Source organism: Colletotrichum aenigma (assembly GCF_013390185.1).
Source record: "Colletotrichum aenigma strain Cg56 chromosome Unknown KSG_Cg56_contig01, whole genome shotgun sequence".
NCBI lineage: Eukaryota > Fungi > Ascomycota > Sordariomycetes > Glomerellales > Glomerellaceae > Colletotrichum > Colletotrichum aenigma.
The window spans coordinates 1739969-1753294 of NW_023500907.1; the positions used below are offsets into that span (position 1 = coordinate 1739969).

The 13326-nt window shown below is 53.7% G+C and overlaps 4 protein-coding genes across 4 annotated transcripts; 3 read left to right on the plus strand and 1 right to left on the minus strand.

Moving 5' to 3' along the window:
* Positions 1 to 96: 96 nt before the first annotated feature.
* pso2 (DNA cross-link repair protein pso2/snm1) lies at positions 97 to 2667 on the plus strand (the record flags this gene model as incomplete). The annotated part of the gene is made up of 1 exon (XM_037315721.1): positions 97 to 2667. One exon carries the CDS (start codon positions 97 to 99, stop codon positions 2665 to 2667), a length of 2571 nt encoding a protein of 856 aa, XP_037185357.1.
* Positions 2668 to 2975: 308 nt separating this feature from the next.
* Positions 2976 to 3540, minus strand: LSM2 (U6 snRNA-associated Sm-like protein LSm2; the record flags this gene model as incomplete). Its single annotated transcript, XM_037315722.1, has 4 exons — positions 2976 to 3007; positions 3076 to 3178; positions 3280 to 3427; positions 3527 to 3540. The coding sequence occupies 4 exons, from the start codon at positions 3538 to 3540 to the stop codon at positions 2976 to 2978; spliced, it is 297 nt and encodes a 98-aa protein (XP_037185356.1).
* A 425-nt stretch (positions 3541 to 3965) lies between these two features.
* On the plus strand, positions 3966 to 5289 carry OGG1 (N-glycosylase/DNA lyase; the record flags this gene model as incomplete). The annotated part of the gene is made up of 3 exons (XM_037315723.1): positions 3966 to 4084; positions 4138 to 4474; positions 4522 to 5289. The coding sequence occupies 3 exons, from the start codon at positions 3966 to 3968 to the stop codon at positions 5287 to 5289; spliced, it is 1224 nt and encodes a 407-aa protein (XP_037185359.1).
* A 470-nt stretch (positions 5290 to 5759) lies between these two features.
* prp10 (U2 snRNP component prp10) lies at positions 5760 to 9422 on the plus strand (the record flags this gene model as incomplete). The annotated part of the gene is made up of 1 exon (XM_037315724.1): positions 5760 to 9422. One exon carries the CDS (start codon positions 5760 to 5762, stop codon positions 9420 to 9422), a length of 3663 nt encoding a protein of 1220 aa, XP_037185358.1.
* Between the last annotated feature and the right edge of the window lie 3904 nt (positions 9423 to 13326).

Below are 13326 nucleotides of genomic sequence, written 5' to 3' on the forward strand. Positions count from 1 at the left end.
TCCTCTAAGAGCAGGTCAAGCAACCTCTACTGAGCACATGAAATCGCCTTGAAGAGCATCCGAGCAGGAAACCTACTTTCCAACAAAAGTGGCAAGATGGGCCCACCGTCGTCGGCAGCTCGAAAGCGGCCTACCGCCACTCCGAAGAAGAACTTCACCAAGGTTCCGCCTTCGAAAAAGCCTGCGAGGCCAAATGCCAGCATTCTTAGCTTCTTTCAAAAGGCCGAAAAGCCTGAGCAGACCCTTTTTCTGGATGGTCAAGAGAAGCTAGTGGTCCAAGCCACCGACGACGACGATGAGCCAAACATCTACGACGTCGAGCCATGGGAGGAGGATAGATTCAACGAGGTAGAGTCCTCGGTCAAGAAGAGAAGGTTGAGTCAAGAAGAAAACCAAAAAGAGACAGAGCGATCGAGTCCGAAAGCATCCAAGAGTCCCGTCGCCTCCGAACCCGCACCATCGTCACCTACAGAGGCAAAGCCAACCAAGAAGGCGCCAGGAAAGCGCAAGGGCCCTTTTTTGGACGAATCTGACAGCGAAGGGGGAGAGGATGCAGACGATACTTCCAAGAAGCCACTTTTTCTCAGCGCAATCCGTAACACGGTGCCCATTACGGCCCCCATCAAAATGGAAGAGGAGGATGCGACGCCACCCGCGAAGGAGACGAGCTGCCCCCCGCCGCCACTGAAGGTTGAGGACTCGATCGATGATGAATTTGCAAATGTTGACGAGTTTGGTGACCTAGACGACTTCCCCGACGACGAAGACTTTGGAGGCGAAGAATATCGAATGATGCAGTTTATGCAGGAGCAAGCCAGGCTGGAAGCCGAAGCAGAAGCTGTAGAAGATGGCGACCATTCTGGTGATGACATTCCCGACCCTGTTCGATCAAGCGACGCCATGGTGGCCAACTGCCCAATATGCGACGGGAGCCTTGCAGGAATTACGCCCGCAGAAGCAACACGACACGTCAACGCCTGCCTCGACGGCAATCCGATACCCCTCCCTCAGCCTAAGCCAGCCAAGAAAGATCAAGTAGCGAAACCCCCCATTCTCGACCCGCCAGAAGTCAATAAGCGCTTTGCCCGCGCAGCCGTTCCGCGAGCTGGCCAAGCCAATCCCTTCAACATCGGGGAGACTGACAACAAGCCCAAATCCGCATTCACAAAGTTGATGTCGGGCCATGCGGAAGATGCGGCTTGGGCAGGAGCTGCTGCGGCAGAGCACTCTGCGCGCGGCAAACCCGCATATCAACGCACCTGTCCATTCTACAAAATCATGCCCGGATTCTACATTTGTGTGGATGCATTCAGGTATGGTGCGGTCAAGGGGTGCAACGCCTACTTCCTGAGCCACTTCCATAGCGACCACTATATTGGGTTGACTGCCAACTGGACCCATGGACCTATCTACTGCAGCAAAGTTACCGGGGACCTCGTGAAGATGCAGTTGCGAGTCGCCGCACATTGGGTTCGGCCACTTGAATTCAACGAGACGGTTGATGTTCCTGGCACCGAGGGTGTTACTGTCACTATGATTTCCGCAAATCACTGCCCTGGGAGCTCCCTATTTCTGTTCGAAAAGACAATGGGAAAGGGACCGTCCACGAGAAAGCAGAGGATTTTGCATTGTGGCGACTTCAGAGCTTGTCCAGCTCAAGTTGCGCATCCCTTGCTCAAGCCAGAAGTGCAAGACTCGATCTCAGGAAAGACTAGGCAACAAAAAATTGACGTATGCTATCTCGATACGACCTATCTCAACCCGCGCTACTCTTTCCCTCCCCAGAACGACGTTATTCGGGCATGCGCGGAACTCTGCACATCGCTAGCTCCTGAGCAGAATTCTGAGGACAATGCCTGGGACAGGGTCAATAGGGAGGCAGGTACTGACACAGTCAGCAAGTTTTTCAGAAAAACCAAGATAGTTGGCGAAACGACCAAAGCCAAGCCGAAGAATGCCCCCAAGGAACGCCTGCTCGTCATCTGCGGCACGTACTCGATCGGCAAGGAGCGCATCTGCAAAGCCATTGCCCAAGCCCTGGGCAGCAAGATATTTGCTTCCAAGTCCAAAATACGCATCTGTTCCAAGCTTGGAGACCCAGAGCTTACGGCACTAATGACAGACAACCCCCTGGAAGCGCAGGTCCATATGCAAATGCTCATGGAGATCCGAGCCGAGACGTTGCAGGACTATCTCAACTCCTACAAGCCACACTTCAGTCGAATCGTTGGGTTCCGCCCTTCTGGATGGAACTATCGACCACAGGGTGCAGGCAAATCGGTCTCGGCCAACACGCAGCCCGGCACCGTTCCAACTACCCAGATTTTACAGGGCAAGGCATGGAGGTCACGTTTTGGGGCCAAGGACTTTGTTGCTCAGCGTGGCAGCACGAAGGAAGCTATGTGCTTTGGGGTGCCATATAGTGAGCACAGCAGTTTCAGAGAGCTGGCAATGTTTCTGATGGCACTGCGGATTGAGAAGGTAGTGCCAACGGTCAATGTCGGGAGCGAAACGTCCAGGAAGAGGATGAAGGGCTGGACTGACAAGTGGTTGGCTGAGCGAAGGAAAGGTGGTTTGATTCGTCCCCTAGAAGATGATGAGAGTGAATCTAAGGACATTGTGCTTTGGGACGGAAAGGATAGTCGCGGAGGCGGCGTTTGGTGGTGATCAGTCGCTCGGTGCATAGATAGAATTTAATGAATAATGAGCACGAGGCATCTGCCCCCAAATCAAATGCTTGAAGTGTGGTTCATTTCATGGGTTCTCGGCTGGATATCAAGCTGTTCTACCCTTCCTGCGTCCATATCATCTAGTCGGATTACCCCAGACGCCATGACCCATGTTTAAATACCAAGAGGATTTGAAGCCGTAGCCTTTAGTCCTATCTTTCGTTGGCCGGCTTTTGTAGTGCCCCGACCACGTAATCGTAATTCCTTGGGTTCCATCAAGACTACATCTCCAGCGGTGCTGACTTTTTATTTCGCCTTTGCTGACTGCGCAGCAGCCTCTGTAGTACGTATTAGCACCACCCTTGCGGCCGCTGCAGGTGAACCGGGGAAAATCATGCGGACTCACCTCTCCGCGTCGCGTCCTCCAGAAGAGGGACATCTACGTGGTTGGCGGGCAGATGTACATAGCGCACGACGGAGCCACGAATGAAAACGTTCTTGACGGAGCTCTGCGAGTCTATGTTAGCAGGGGGGGTCTGTCATCTGCCAGCATGACTGAGAGTGAAAAGACAAGGCCGAGGCTGAGAAGTGGCCACAGAGGGTGACTGACCAGGTGCGGGTACTTCAGCTCCTCAACGACCGAAATGTCATCTAGCTTAATGTTGAGATACTGGTCAACACTCTTGAGCGTGCCGCGGATCTGGATGTCGTTCTTGAGCTCGACGGTGACCTCATGGTCTATGAGCGTCTTGAAGAAACTGGCGGGGTCAGCGCGTTAGCTGGCGGCATATTGACGGTTGTGGGGGCGTAAATGGTGACAGAAACTTTTCTTGTTTGGATGAGTTGCAGGGGCATACCTGAAGAAAAGCATGGTGGGCGGTTGGGTTGAGTGCTGGTTTCGATAAGCCGCTCGGTGAGGTCGTGATGGTCGAGCTTGAATGCAAAGGTGTGGGGGCCTGTACTGTGTATGATACAGTGCATACAGTGTGATTCGGGCGTTGATTTTGGTGGTCATACATGCTGAAGTGGCTTATTGGTGTGGCTGGTGGAGTACACATGGAACTTGCGACTGGGTGGCGATTGGCCACTTTCACTGAGTCGGCGAGTCCGTCTAGGGGAAAGAGCAGCCTCAACCTGAGAATGACAACCACATTCATTCGTTCATGAACCTCGTCCGACCCCCTCTCAATTCTCGTTTGATACCCGTCTGGTCTCTGTTCGTCGCTGCGTATGGTTTTTTTTTTTTATTAATCGCGACAACGCATCTCGACCGAGTCCTAAGACTGGGCATCCAATATGTCCCTGGCCCGGGTCAGTGAATGGCGAAAGTTGCCCCTGAGTCTGGCAGAGCTTTGCATCGACACAACCCTACGATGCGGCCAGTCTTTTCGATGGCGCAAAATCAATGATGAATGGTGAGCATAAGTTTTTGTCAAAAGAAAAGTCTGCAAGCTAAAACCTTACACAGGTGCTGCACGCTATACGGGCGCCTCGTCTCACTGAAGCAAGACCCGACTCACCTGCATTACAAAGTGACCTGGCCAAAGAAGCCCGTTTACCCGCTGACGCCGCCCGTTGCTGACGATGAAGCGGATGGCGATGATACGGAGGAGTTGTTGCGACATTACTTGAGTCTGAAATTGGATCTTGAGTCCCTTTACGAGCAGTGGTCTGAAGCAGACCCCAACTTTCGCAAGAGAGCACCGGAGTTTGGAGGGGTTCGCATGTTAAGCCAGGATGCGTGGGAAGCGTTGATCTGCTTCATTTGCAGCAGTAATAATAACATCTCGAGGATATCGCAGATGGTATGTTCAATGATTACACCAGCGAATCTCCACTAACAGCGCTGTAGGTTCACAAGCTTTGCACACACTATGGCCCGCTTATTGGTCACGTTGGAGATGAAGCCTTTCATGATTTCCCCACGCCAGAAGCTCTCACTGGAACTTCAGTAGAAGCTCACCTGAGGGAGCTAGGTTTCGGTTACAGGGCAAAGTACATTGCGCAGACGGCATCAATCGTGGTGAACGATCGACCCAAGGGCTGGTTCGAAAGCCTGACCAACCCGGAGAACCCGTGTTACCGGAAGACGCCAGAAGGCGCCAAGTTGGCACAGTGCACATACAAAGAAGCTCACGAGCAGCTTCTCCAGCTGTCCGGCGTTGGGCCGAAGGTAGCAGACTGCGTGTGCTTAATGGGTCTGGGCTGGGGTGAGGCCGTGCCGGTCGACACTCATGTGTGGCAAATCGCTCAGCGGGACTACAAATTCGGGAAGGTCAAGACCAAGACATTCAACAAGACCATGTATGATGCAGTTGGAGATCACTTCAGAGGCCTCTGGGGCAAGTACGCTGGATGGGCTCATTCTGTGTTGTTCACGGCCGATTTGAAGACATTCTCTGAGCGCACCGTTAAGAAAGAGGAGGGCGAGGCAATGACAGTGAAGAAGGAGGTTAAGGTTGAAGAAGATGCGCCGCTATTAGGCAGAAAACGGAAAGTTGTGAAGACGACTATTAAGGTCGAGGTTGAGGAAACGCCAGAGGCAGCGCCGTTAGAGTCATCGCCAAAGCGGAGGAAGACGAGATCTCAAACAGTCAAGAGAACCTCGAAGTCGGCGTGATGAGTCTCACGATTCTCAGTCTCATTAAATTCAAATTCCCATTCTAACATTTCGCATATCCTTATATCTAAAGTGGAAATAAGTCAAGAAAAAAAATAATGTTCCCCAACAACGTCACTTGCAGTATTTTTATTGAGCAGTATCAATTCCCGAAACAAGACACATCTAGTAACGGAATAAAAGTCAATAAAAGAAATAAAAAGTGCCGTCGTTCTTAAACATCTTCGTGGTCGCGATTTTCTAGGTTGGAGGTCCCAACCTTCTAGATTCGGGTAAAGCTCGGGTGCAGGTGGCGTCGGAAATTTTGCCTGGTCGTGTACGTAACGCGAAATTGCAAACTCTCTTGCGACTCTTTGCTCCCCTTCCAGCCTCATCAGTAACAAACAACCATCACTGATGAGCTCCGTCATCGCCGTTCGACCACTTGCACCTTCACAAGTGACATGAAGCAGCAATACCCATAATTCAAAATGTCTGACGCAGACTTCGAGACCGTCCGGAAGCTCCAGGCGGAGCGCAACGCTGCTGCCGCCGCGAAAAAGGGTTCGCGCAACTCGGACAACCAACGAGCCGACACCAAGCAGAGCCTCACCGAGAGCTTCGACACCGACCTGTACGATCGCAGCAATGGCGTCGACAAGTTTGCGGGATACAACATGTCCATCCCTACAGGTGATGATGATGACGACGAGATGGAGGGCGCTGACAACACGCGACGCCTCGTCGGCCAGTACACGGCTTCACGTGCCATGATCGACGAGTTCGCCCGTGGTGATGGCGTCGAGGAGGATGACCCCTTGGCAGGCCGGGGCGAGCGTAGCAACCGAATCACCGATCGCGAGACCGACTACCAGAAGCGACGATTCGATCGTGTCCTCACCCCGACTCGAGCCGATGCCTTCGCAGCTAACCGCCAAGCCGGCGCCGCCGAGGAGGGCACTAGCTACCGCGAAGTCATGGCGCTGCGCGAGCTGGAGAGGGAGGAAGAACGCGTCCGCCGCGCCATCCAGGCCAAGGCTGAGGGTCGAGAAGAGGAGGACGGCAACGTGGCCCCGGCGACCTTGAAGGACGGCGATAAGGAAAATGCTGAAGCTGGGTCGACCGAGGCTGTTACGGCAGGCCGCAAGCGAAAGAAGAGATGGGACGTCTCGTCTACGCTAGCTGATGATGAAGCTGCTCCCCAGCCTTCGGATCCTGTCAAGTCCAAGCGATCGCGATGGGATCAAACACCAGCTCCCGCCGGCATGGAGATAGACGCGCCCAAGAAGCGATCTCGTTGGGATCAGGCACCATCCGCCACGCCCATGGGAAACCAGGGACTTGCGACACCGATGCACCCCTCACAGTCAGGCAGTGCTGCCCTGCCTACGACCTTCGGAACCGACATCTCTGGCCGCAACATGCCCTTGAGCGACGAGGAACTGGATATGCTCCTCCCCGGCGAGGATCAGGGATACAAGGTTCTCGAGCCGCCTCCGGGATACGCTCCGATACGCGCGCCCGCACACAAGCTTATGGCCACGCCGGCACCGCAGACTGGGTTCATGATGCAGGACCCCGATTCCGTCAGGCTCAGCGGCAAGCCCATGCCGGCCGAGATTCCAGGCATCGGCGATTTGCAATTCTTCAAGGCTGAGGATATGGCGTATTTCGGTAAGCTGACCGACGGTTCTGATGAGAACAGCCTCAGCGTGGAAGAGATGAAGGAGAGAAAGATCATGAGACTGCTCTTGAAAGTCAAGAACGGTACTCCACCAATGCGTAAAACTGCCCTGAGACAGCTCACCGACAATGCCAGGCAGTTTGGAGCCGGTCCGCTCTTCGATCAGATCCTCCCCTTGCTCATGGAGAAGACGCTGGAGGACCAGGAGCGCCATTTGCTCGTCAAGGTCATCGACCGTATTCTCTACAAGCTAGATGATCTCGTGCGACCGTTCGTCCACAAGATTCTCGTTGTTATTGAGCCGCTGCTCATCGACCAAGACTACTACGCTAGAGTTGAAGGTCGCGAGATTATCTCCAACCTCAGTAAAGCCGCTGGTCTGGCCACGATGATCAGCACAATGAGACCAGATATTGATCACGTGGATGAATACGTGCGAAACACCACCGCCAGAGCTTTTGCCGTGGTCGCGTCAGCACTTGGTATTCCTGCGCTTCTGCCGTTCCTCCGAGCCGTTTGTCGAAGCAAGAAGTCATGGCAAGCCCGTCATACCGGTGTCAAGATCGTTCAGCAAATCCCCATCCTCATGGGTTGTGCTGTTCTGCCACACCTCAAGGGATTGGTGGACTGCATTGGTCCCAACCTTAACGACGAACAGACCAAGGTCAGAACCGTCACCAGTTTGGCAATCGCAGCCCTCGCTGAGGCTTCTAGCCCCTACGGTATCGAGAGTTTCGACGATATTCTCAACCCGTTGTGGACTGGAGCGCGCAAGCAGCGTGGCAAGGGTTTGGCCGGTTTCCTCAAGGCTGTGGGTTACATCATCCCGCTTATGGACGAAGAATACGCCAACTACTATACCAGTCAAATCATGGAGATTTTGCTCCGCGAGTTCTCGTCCCCAGATGAGGAGATGAAGAAGGTTGTCCTGAAGGTGGTCTCCCAGTGCGCTGGCACTGACGGTGTCACAGCAGGTTACCTCAAGGAGCACGTGTTGGACGAGTTTTTCAAGAGTTTTTGGGTGAGGCGAATGGCTTTAGACAAGCGCAACTACAAGCAAGTCGTCGAGACGACTGTCGACATCGGTCAGAAGGTTGGAGCCAGCGAGATTCTGGAGAGAATCGTGGTGAATCTTCAAGACGAGAGCGAAGCCTACAGGAAGATGACGATCGAGACGGTCGAGAAGATTGTTGCCAGTTTGGGTGCGGCAGATATTGGCGAGCGTCTCGAGGAGCGCTTGATTGACGGTATCCTGACCACGTTCAAGTCACAGACTGTGGAGGATATCGTTGTGCTGAACGGCTTTGGCTCCGTTGTCAACGCCCTCGGTACGCGCTGCAAGCCATACCTGCAGCAAATTTGCAGCGACATCCTGTGGCGACTCAACGACAAGTCTCCAACGGTGCGACAACAAGCAGCTGACCTAATTTCACGCATCGCTATGGTCATGAAGCAGTGCGGAGAGGACGCTATGATGGGCCGAATCGGTGTCGTGCTTTACGAATACCTGGGTGAAGAGTACCCTGAAGTTCTCGGATCTATCTTGGGTGCTCTGCGATCCATTGTCACGGTGGTCGGTATCTCCCAGATGCAGCCTCCTATCAAGGACCTGCTGCCTAGACTTACCCCTATCCTGCGCAACCGACACGAAAAGGTCCAGGAAAACACCATTGACTTGGTTGGTCGTATCGCTGATCGCGGGCCCGAGAGCGTCAACGCTCGCGAGTGGATGCGTATTTGCTTCGAGCTGCTCGACATGCTCAAAGCACACAAGAAGGGTATCCGTCGTGCGGCCAACAACACGTTCGGTTTCATCGCCAAGGCCATTGGTCCTCAGGATGTTCTTGCTACCCTGCTCAACAACCTTCGCGTCCAGGAGCGTCAGTCGCGTGTCAACACCGCCGTTGCTATTGGCATCGTCGCCGAGACTTGCGCGCCTTTCACGGTTCTTCCCGCGCTGATGAACGAGTACCGAGTACCCGAGCTCAACGTCCAAAACGGTGTCCTCAAATCGCTGTCCTTCCTCTTCGAATACATTGGCGAGATGGCCAAGGACTACGTCTATGCCGTTACACCTCTTCTCGAAGACGCGCTCATCGACCGTGACCAAGTCCATCGTCAGACCGCCGCCTCGGTCGTCAAGCACATTGCGCTTGGCGTTGTCGGCCTCGGCTGTGAGGACGCCATGGTCCATCTCCTCAACCTGCTCTACCCCAACCTCTTCGAGACCAGTCCACATGTCATTGACCGTATCATCGAGGCTATTGAGGCCATCCGCATGGCTGTCGGCCCGGGCGTCGTCCTCAACTACGTATGGGCAGGTCTCTTCCACCCAGCTCGCAAGGTTCGCCAACCATACTGGCGACTCTACAACGACGCCTACGTCCAAGGCGCCGATGCGATGGTGCCATACTACCCCAATCTCGACGAGGAGAAGGTCGACAGGCCGGAGCTGGCCATCATGTTGTAAGACAAGTGGACATCTCTAGACGAAGTGTGGAGGCACACGGAGGCAAGCGTGGGGTGACACGGGAGGTTGATTCATGGTTGGTTTCAAGGTTTTCTACGTACGATATCCAGACACAGATCGCGGCAGGGCGGGGGGGTGTTCCAATTTAGAGGGGGAGAGCCCCGAGATGAGAGGATGAAAGGGAGGGGCAGCAGCGAGCAAGTAAGCACAGCTTGAAGCAAGCCGAGAATGGGAACTAAAAAGGGAACAACACTGAATAACGCGTGTTGTGTTGTTGTGTTACGGGCGCAAGGTAGCCCATTGTACTGAGTCATAATACTCGATCGTGCAGACTTCTTGTAGTTGGTGGAGCATTACCAGTGGCGTTGGGCAGAATAATCACGAAAGCTTTTTTTAAACAATTCATTTATACTATCCTATTCAGCGAGTATGCCTTCTCTCAAGTCACGATGTATCTTGGACATGTTGCTCTTGTACATGTGTTGTGTTGTGTGTATTTTGTACTATATGCCTCAAGTTGATAATGACTCAAGCGATGCTATATGGATCGTATATTGACTATAAAAGCAATGTAAAGTGGACTGATGGCATGGAGACGGCACCGACAACGAATCGGACCCGGGGCAACGCGTCTAGGATCTCACGATGTCTGCGTTGCAACAGAGAAAAAAAGTTGCGCGAGCGAGAGCAAGTGAGTTTCCTTCGGTTCGCATCGCAGATGGAGCCAGCCAGAAAAGTCTCGAAGAGTTAGTTGCAAGCCAACGGAGAGCCGAGAGAGTGCAACACCCGCAGCTGGCCGAGAGTCCCATCCATCCAGCCAGCCTCCTGTCCCCATCGTTCATCCCCGTTCTCGGGTACCCATCCCCTCCTACCGGCGTCGACCCAGCAAAGTGCCAAAGCAACGCCCGCGTTTGAGGTCGCTTTCCCCGGGATCCATCATCGTCACGACGCGCTCCGTGTTTACTGACGCCGTATGCGGTGTTGCGGTGCCAATTGTGGAGAGAGAGAGAGCGCAAGGAAGCTACGGTTACGCTGTCTCCTAATTTTTTTTCTTTTTTCTGTTGTTGTTTTGCTGCCAGCGGTAGCCTTGCTTCCGGCCAGGCACAGCTCACGTGCTGCTGGGTTCTATCTACATGCGAATTCTTCACGTTATAAAAAGAACACAAAATCTCGCGTACGGGGAATGGAAGGATGGCTGGATGGGATCATGGATCCACGGAAGGGAGGTTTGTCTGCGTCTCCCTACGAGGATGAGAGGTACGGATAGGAGACAGGCCACTTTTTCTCTCTCTTTCCAACGCTGTATATCCTGGATGTTCCTCCAGCCATCGAAGGGAGGATATTTATAAAAAAGAAAAAAAAGAAAAACAAAAAAGAAAAAAAGAAAAAGAAAAAGAGGTTCAGGGTACTTTCTACTCTATTCATGCATTCTTCCTTTCCCACCGGCATAATGTTACCAAGGAAGACAAAGTTCCCCTTTCCTCGTTGGCGATGATCTGCAAAGTCCTTCTGTTCCATGTGTTGGCGTACCTATTCGTACTTCAGTCACTGTACATACACGTCGATAGGGTGTATGTGGTGGGTCGCGGAAGAAGAACAGTTTTTCCCCCCTCCCCATCGCTGGTGTGTTTGAGATGTCTTCGGAATGCAACTCTCCTTCTGGGTGGGCGTGGTTCAGGGGCTGGATTACCTAGGTACCAGCCAGCCCGGGATTTTTGCGTTGCAGTTGGATGAGGTTGCAGTTGCTTTACGGATACCTTCTTGGGTGCACCCGTGGGGAACATTTTGGCGAACATCCCAAGCTGACCACTGCTCCGTCCCTCCCCCTTCTCCGGACGGAGAAAAAGATGCGAGATTCAGGTGAGTCGACACGGGTAGATTGTCGAAGCCGTTCTGTAGTGTATTATATGGAGGAAAGAGAACGGGAAATCCTGTTTCAAGAGACAGAGCCTCAAAATGATGCTGGCTTTCGCCGACTTCATCACAAAACATTGATATTCTCTTTTCTCTATTGTCAAGTAAACTTTGAATTTCTTTGCGCATTGCCTGTTTCGGGGGCAAGGCGTCGGCATGGGAAAGTGACATTTCGGTTTTGTTGCCTCCAGCGCTAATAAACGACATGGAGGGGAGGGACGCCTCTGTTGGCCGTTTTCGTCAAGTGTTCTGCCATCCGGCGGGCGCATACCTCAGTGAGGTGAGCTGTTTGTGTTGGTGCTATGGCAGCCAGCGTTGGTGGCTACGGCACCGCAAGGTAAGGCACGAATACCTACACACCGCCAACTGACTTGACTGACTTCACTGGGCTGCTTGGCGGCCAACAAGCCCACCTCGGCTCCGTTTTCTTCTTCCTTCTTCTTCTTCTGACTCGCCTCATTGCCCTGCTTTGAGCCCAGCTGGTTTGCCGGGGATTTTGAGTCGCGAAAAGAATAACGGCCGCGAAGTCGTCGTCGGGCGTTTTCTGTTGGCGCAAAAGGGTCCCTGCGGGGGATCTGCAAGCCCGCATCGGCCGACGATAACAGAGTTGAGGCTAGCTGGTGATAGTTCTGATCTGTCTGAGGCGTTGCTTGAGGCGCTAATCGCCCTGTCTAACTACTTGCGCACGCCGTTTTCAAGTTTATAACCTCTCAAGTAGATGATCGACAGCATTCCCGGGGTGGTGCAGGTCATTGCAGGGCCCCGGAACTCCTTTTTCTCGCTGTCGCGCAGGCCCGTCCAAGTAGCCGTCAGAAAGCCAACCATCACCAACATAGTAAGCCCTGTCTCGGTGACCTCGGCCAAATTCACTGGCAGAACCAGGATTCTCCCCTGGTTTGACTGGCGAATCTTGGAGAAGATATCTAGACATCTGTTCTAGACAGCCACAGCGAAAGCCGGTGAGGTTTAAGTCTTCGAGACCTTCTTGCTTCATTTGCATTCCGGTTGCGTTCAGCAGCATGTAAGAAGGGAAGGGCCTGTTTAGGGTGCAAGGTACGCAGTCGACCGGACCACCGTGCCGTGTCTCATCTGAACAAAGAGGGAACGGGCGCTGTGCTCTGCCGCAGCCTTGCTGGGACGACGCGCCGTTTATGAGGGCGTGCGGCCATCAAGATCGATCCCATCACTGCAATACCCGCTGGCACGGGTGTCCCTTCATGCTGTGTACTGACTCCTGACACAACCATGGTAAATCTCAACCCGCGGATGCGGTTTCGCACCCGGAAAGTCAGCCTTGCCTGCGCGTGTCGTCCCATGTGTAAGGTCAACGATCGTCACAGATCGTCGCCGTCATGTTGCTGTCGTCCCCTCTTCCCACGAGTTGTCGACTTCTTCCACGCATGGTCGAGACGCTGATCCGGAAGCTTCCTCCAACGCTCCAGAAGATCCTTCGGCAAGACGAAGGTCAGGAGAAGGCTGCAAGGTGCACCCGCGGAATTTGGGCGGAAATACCAATTGTTTTTAGCAATACCCCTAGCTTGCGTCACTAAGAAACATTGTAGCGCGACGAGATCATCCTAGAGGCGGTGGACCAAAGGAAGCTGGCTGTGCTGAGGAGCCAGCTCAACCACCTAGCGGCCGGTCGGGCGCCGGGGCTCTCGGAAGCTTGAGGTAAGGTTCTCACCGGCCGTCGCGGGCTGGCGGCTCAGCCTATTGCGCGTCGTCAGGCGGCAAAGATGGCGCTGGGGTGCGACTCAGGTGCTCGTGTTTGTCACCGTTGAGGGAACTTTCGTCGGCATTGCCTCGAAGTATTGCGATTTCCCTGCCGAATGTGATGCGGTGCCGCAGCCGATGCGATCTGTTTTTAGAGCACCACAACAGAGCGAACGAAGCCGATTTGGTACAACAGATATCAGAGTCTTGCGCGTTGTCGTGTCGGGACAGCGTCGCCCGAATGGATCGGTATCGGCAAAGCCTCAGCCTCAAGGAC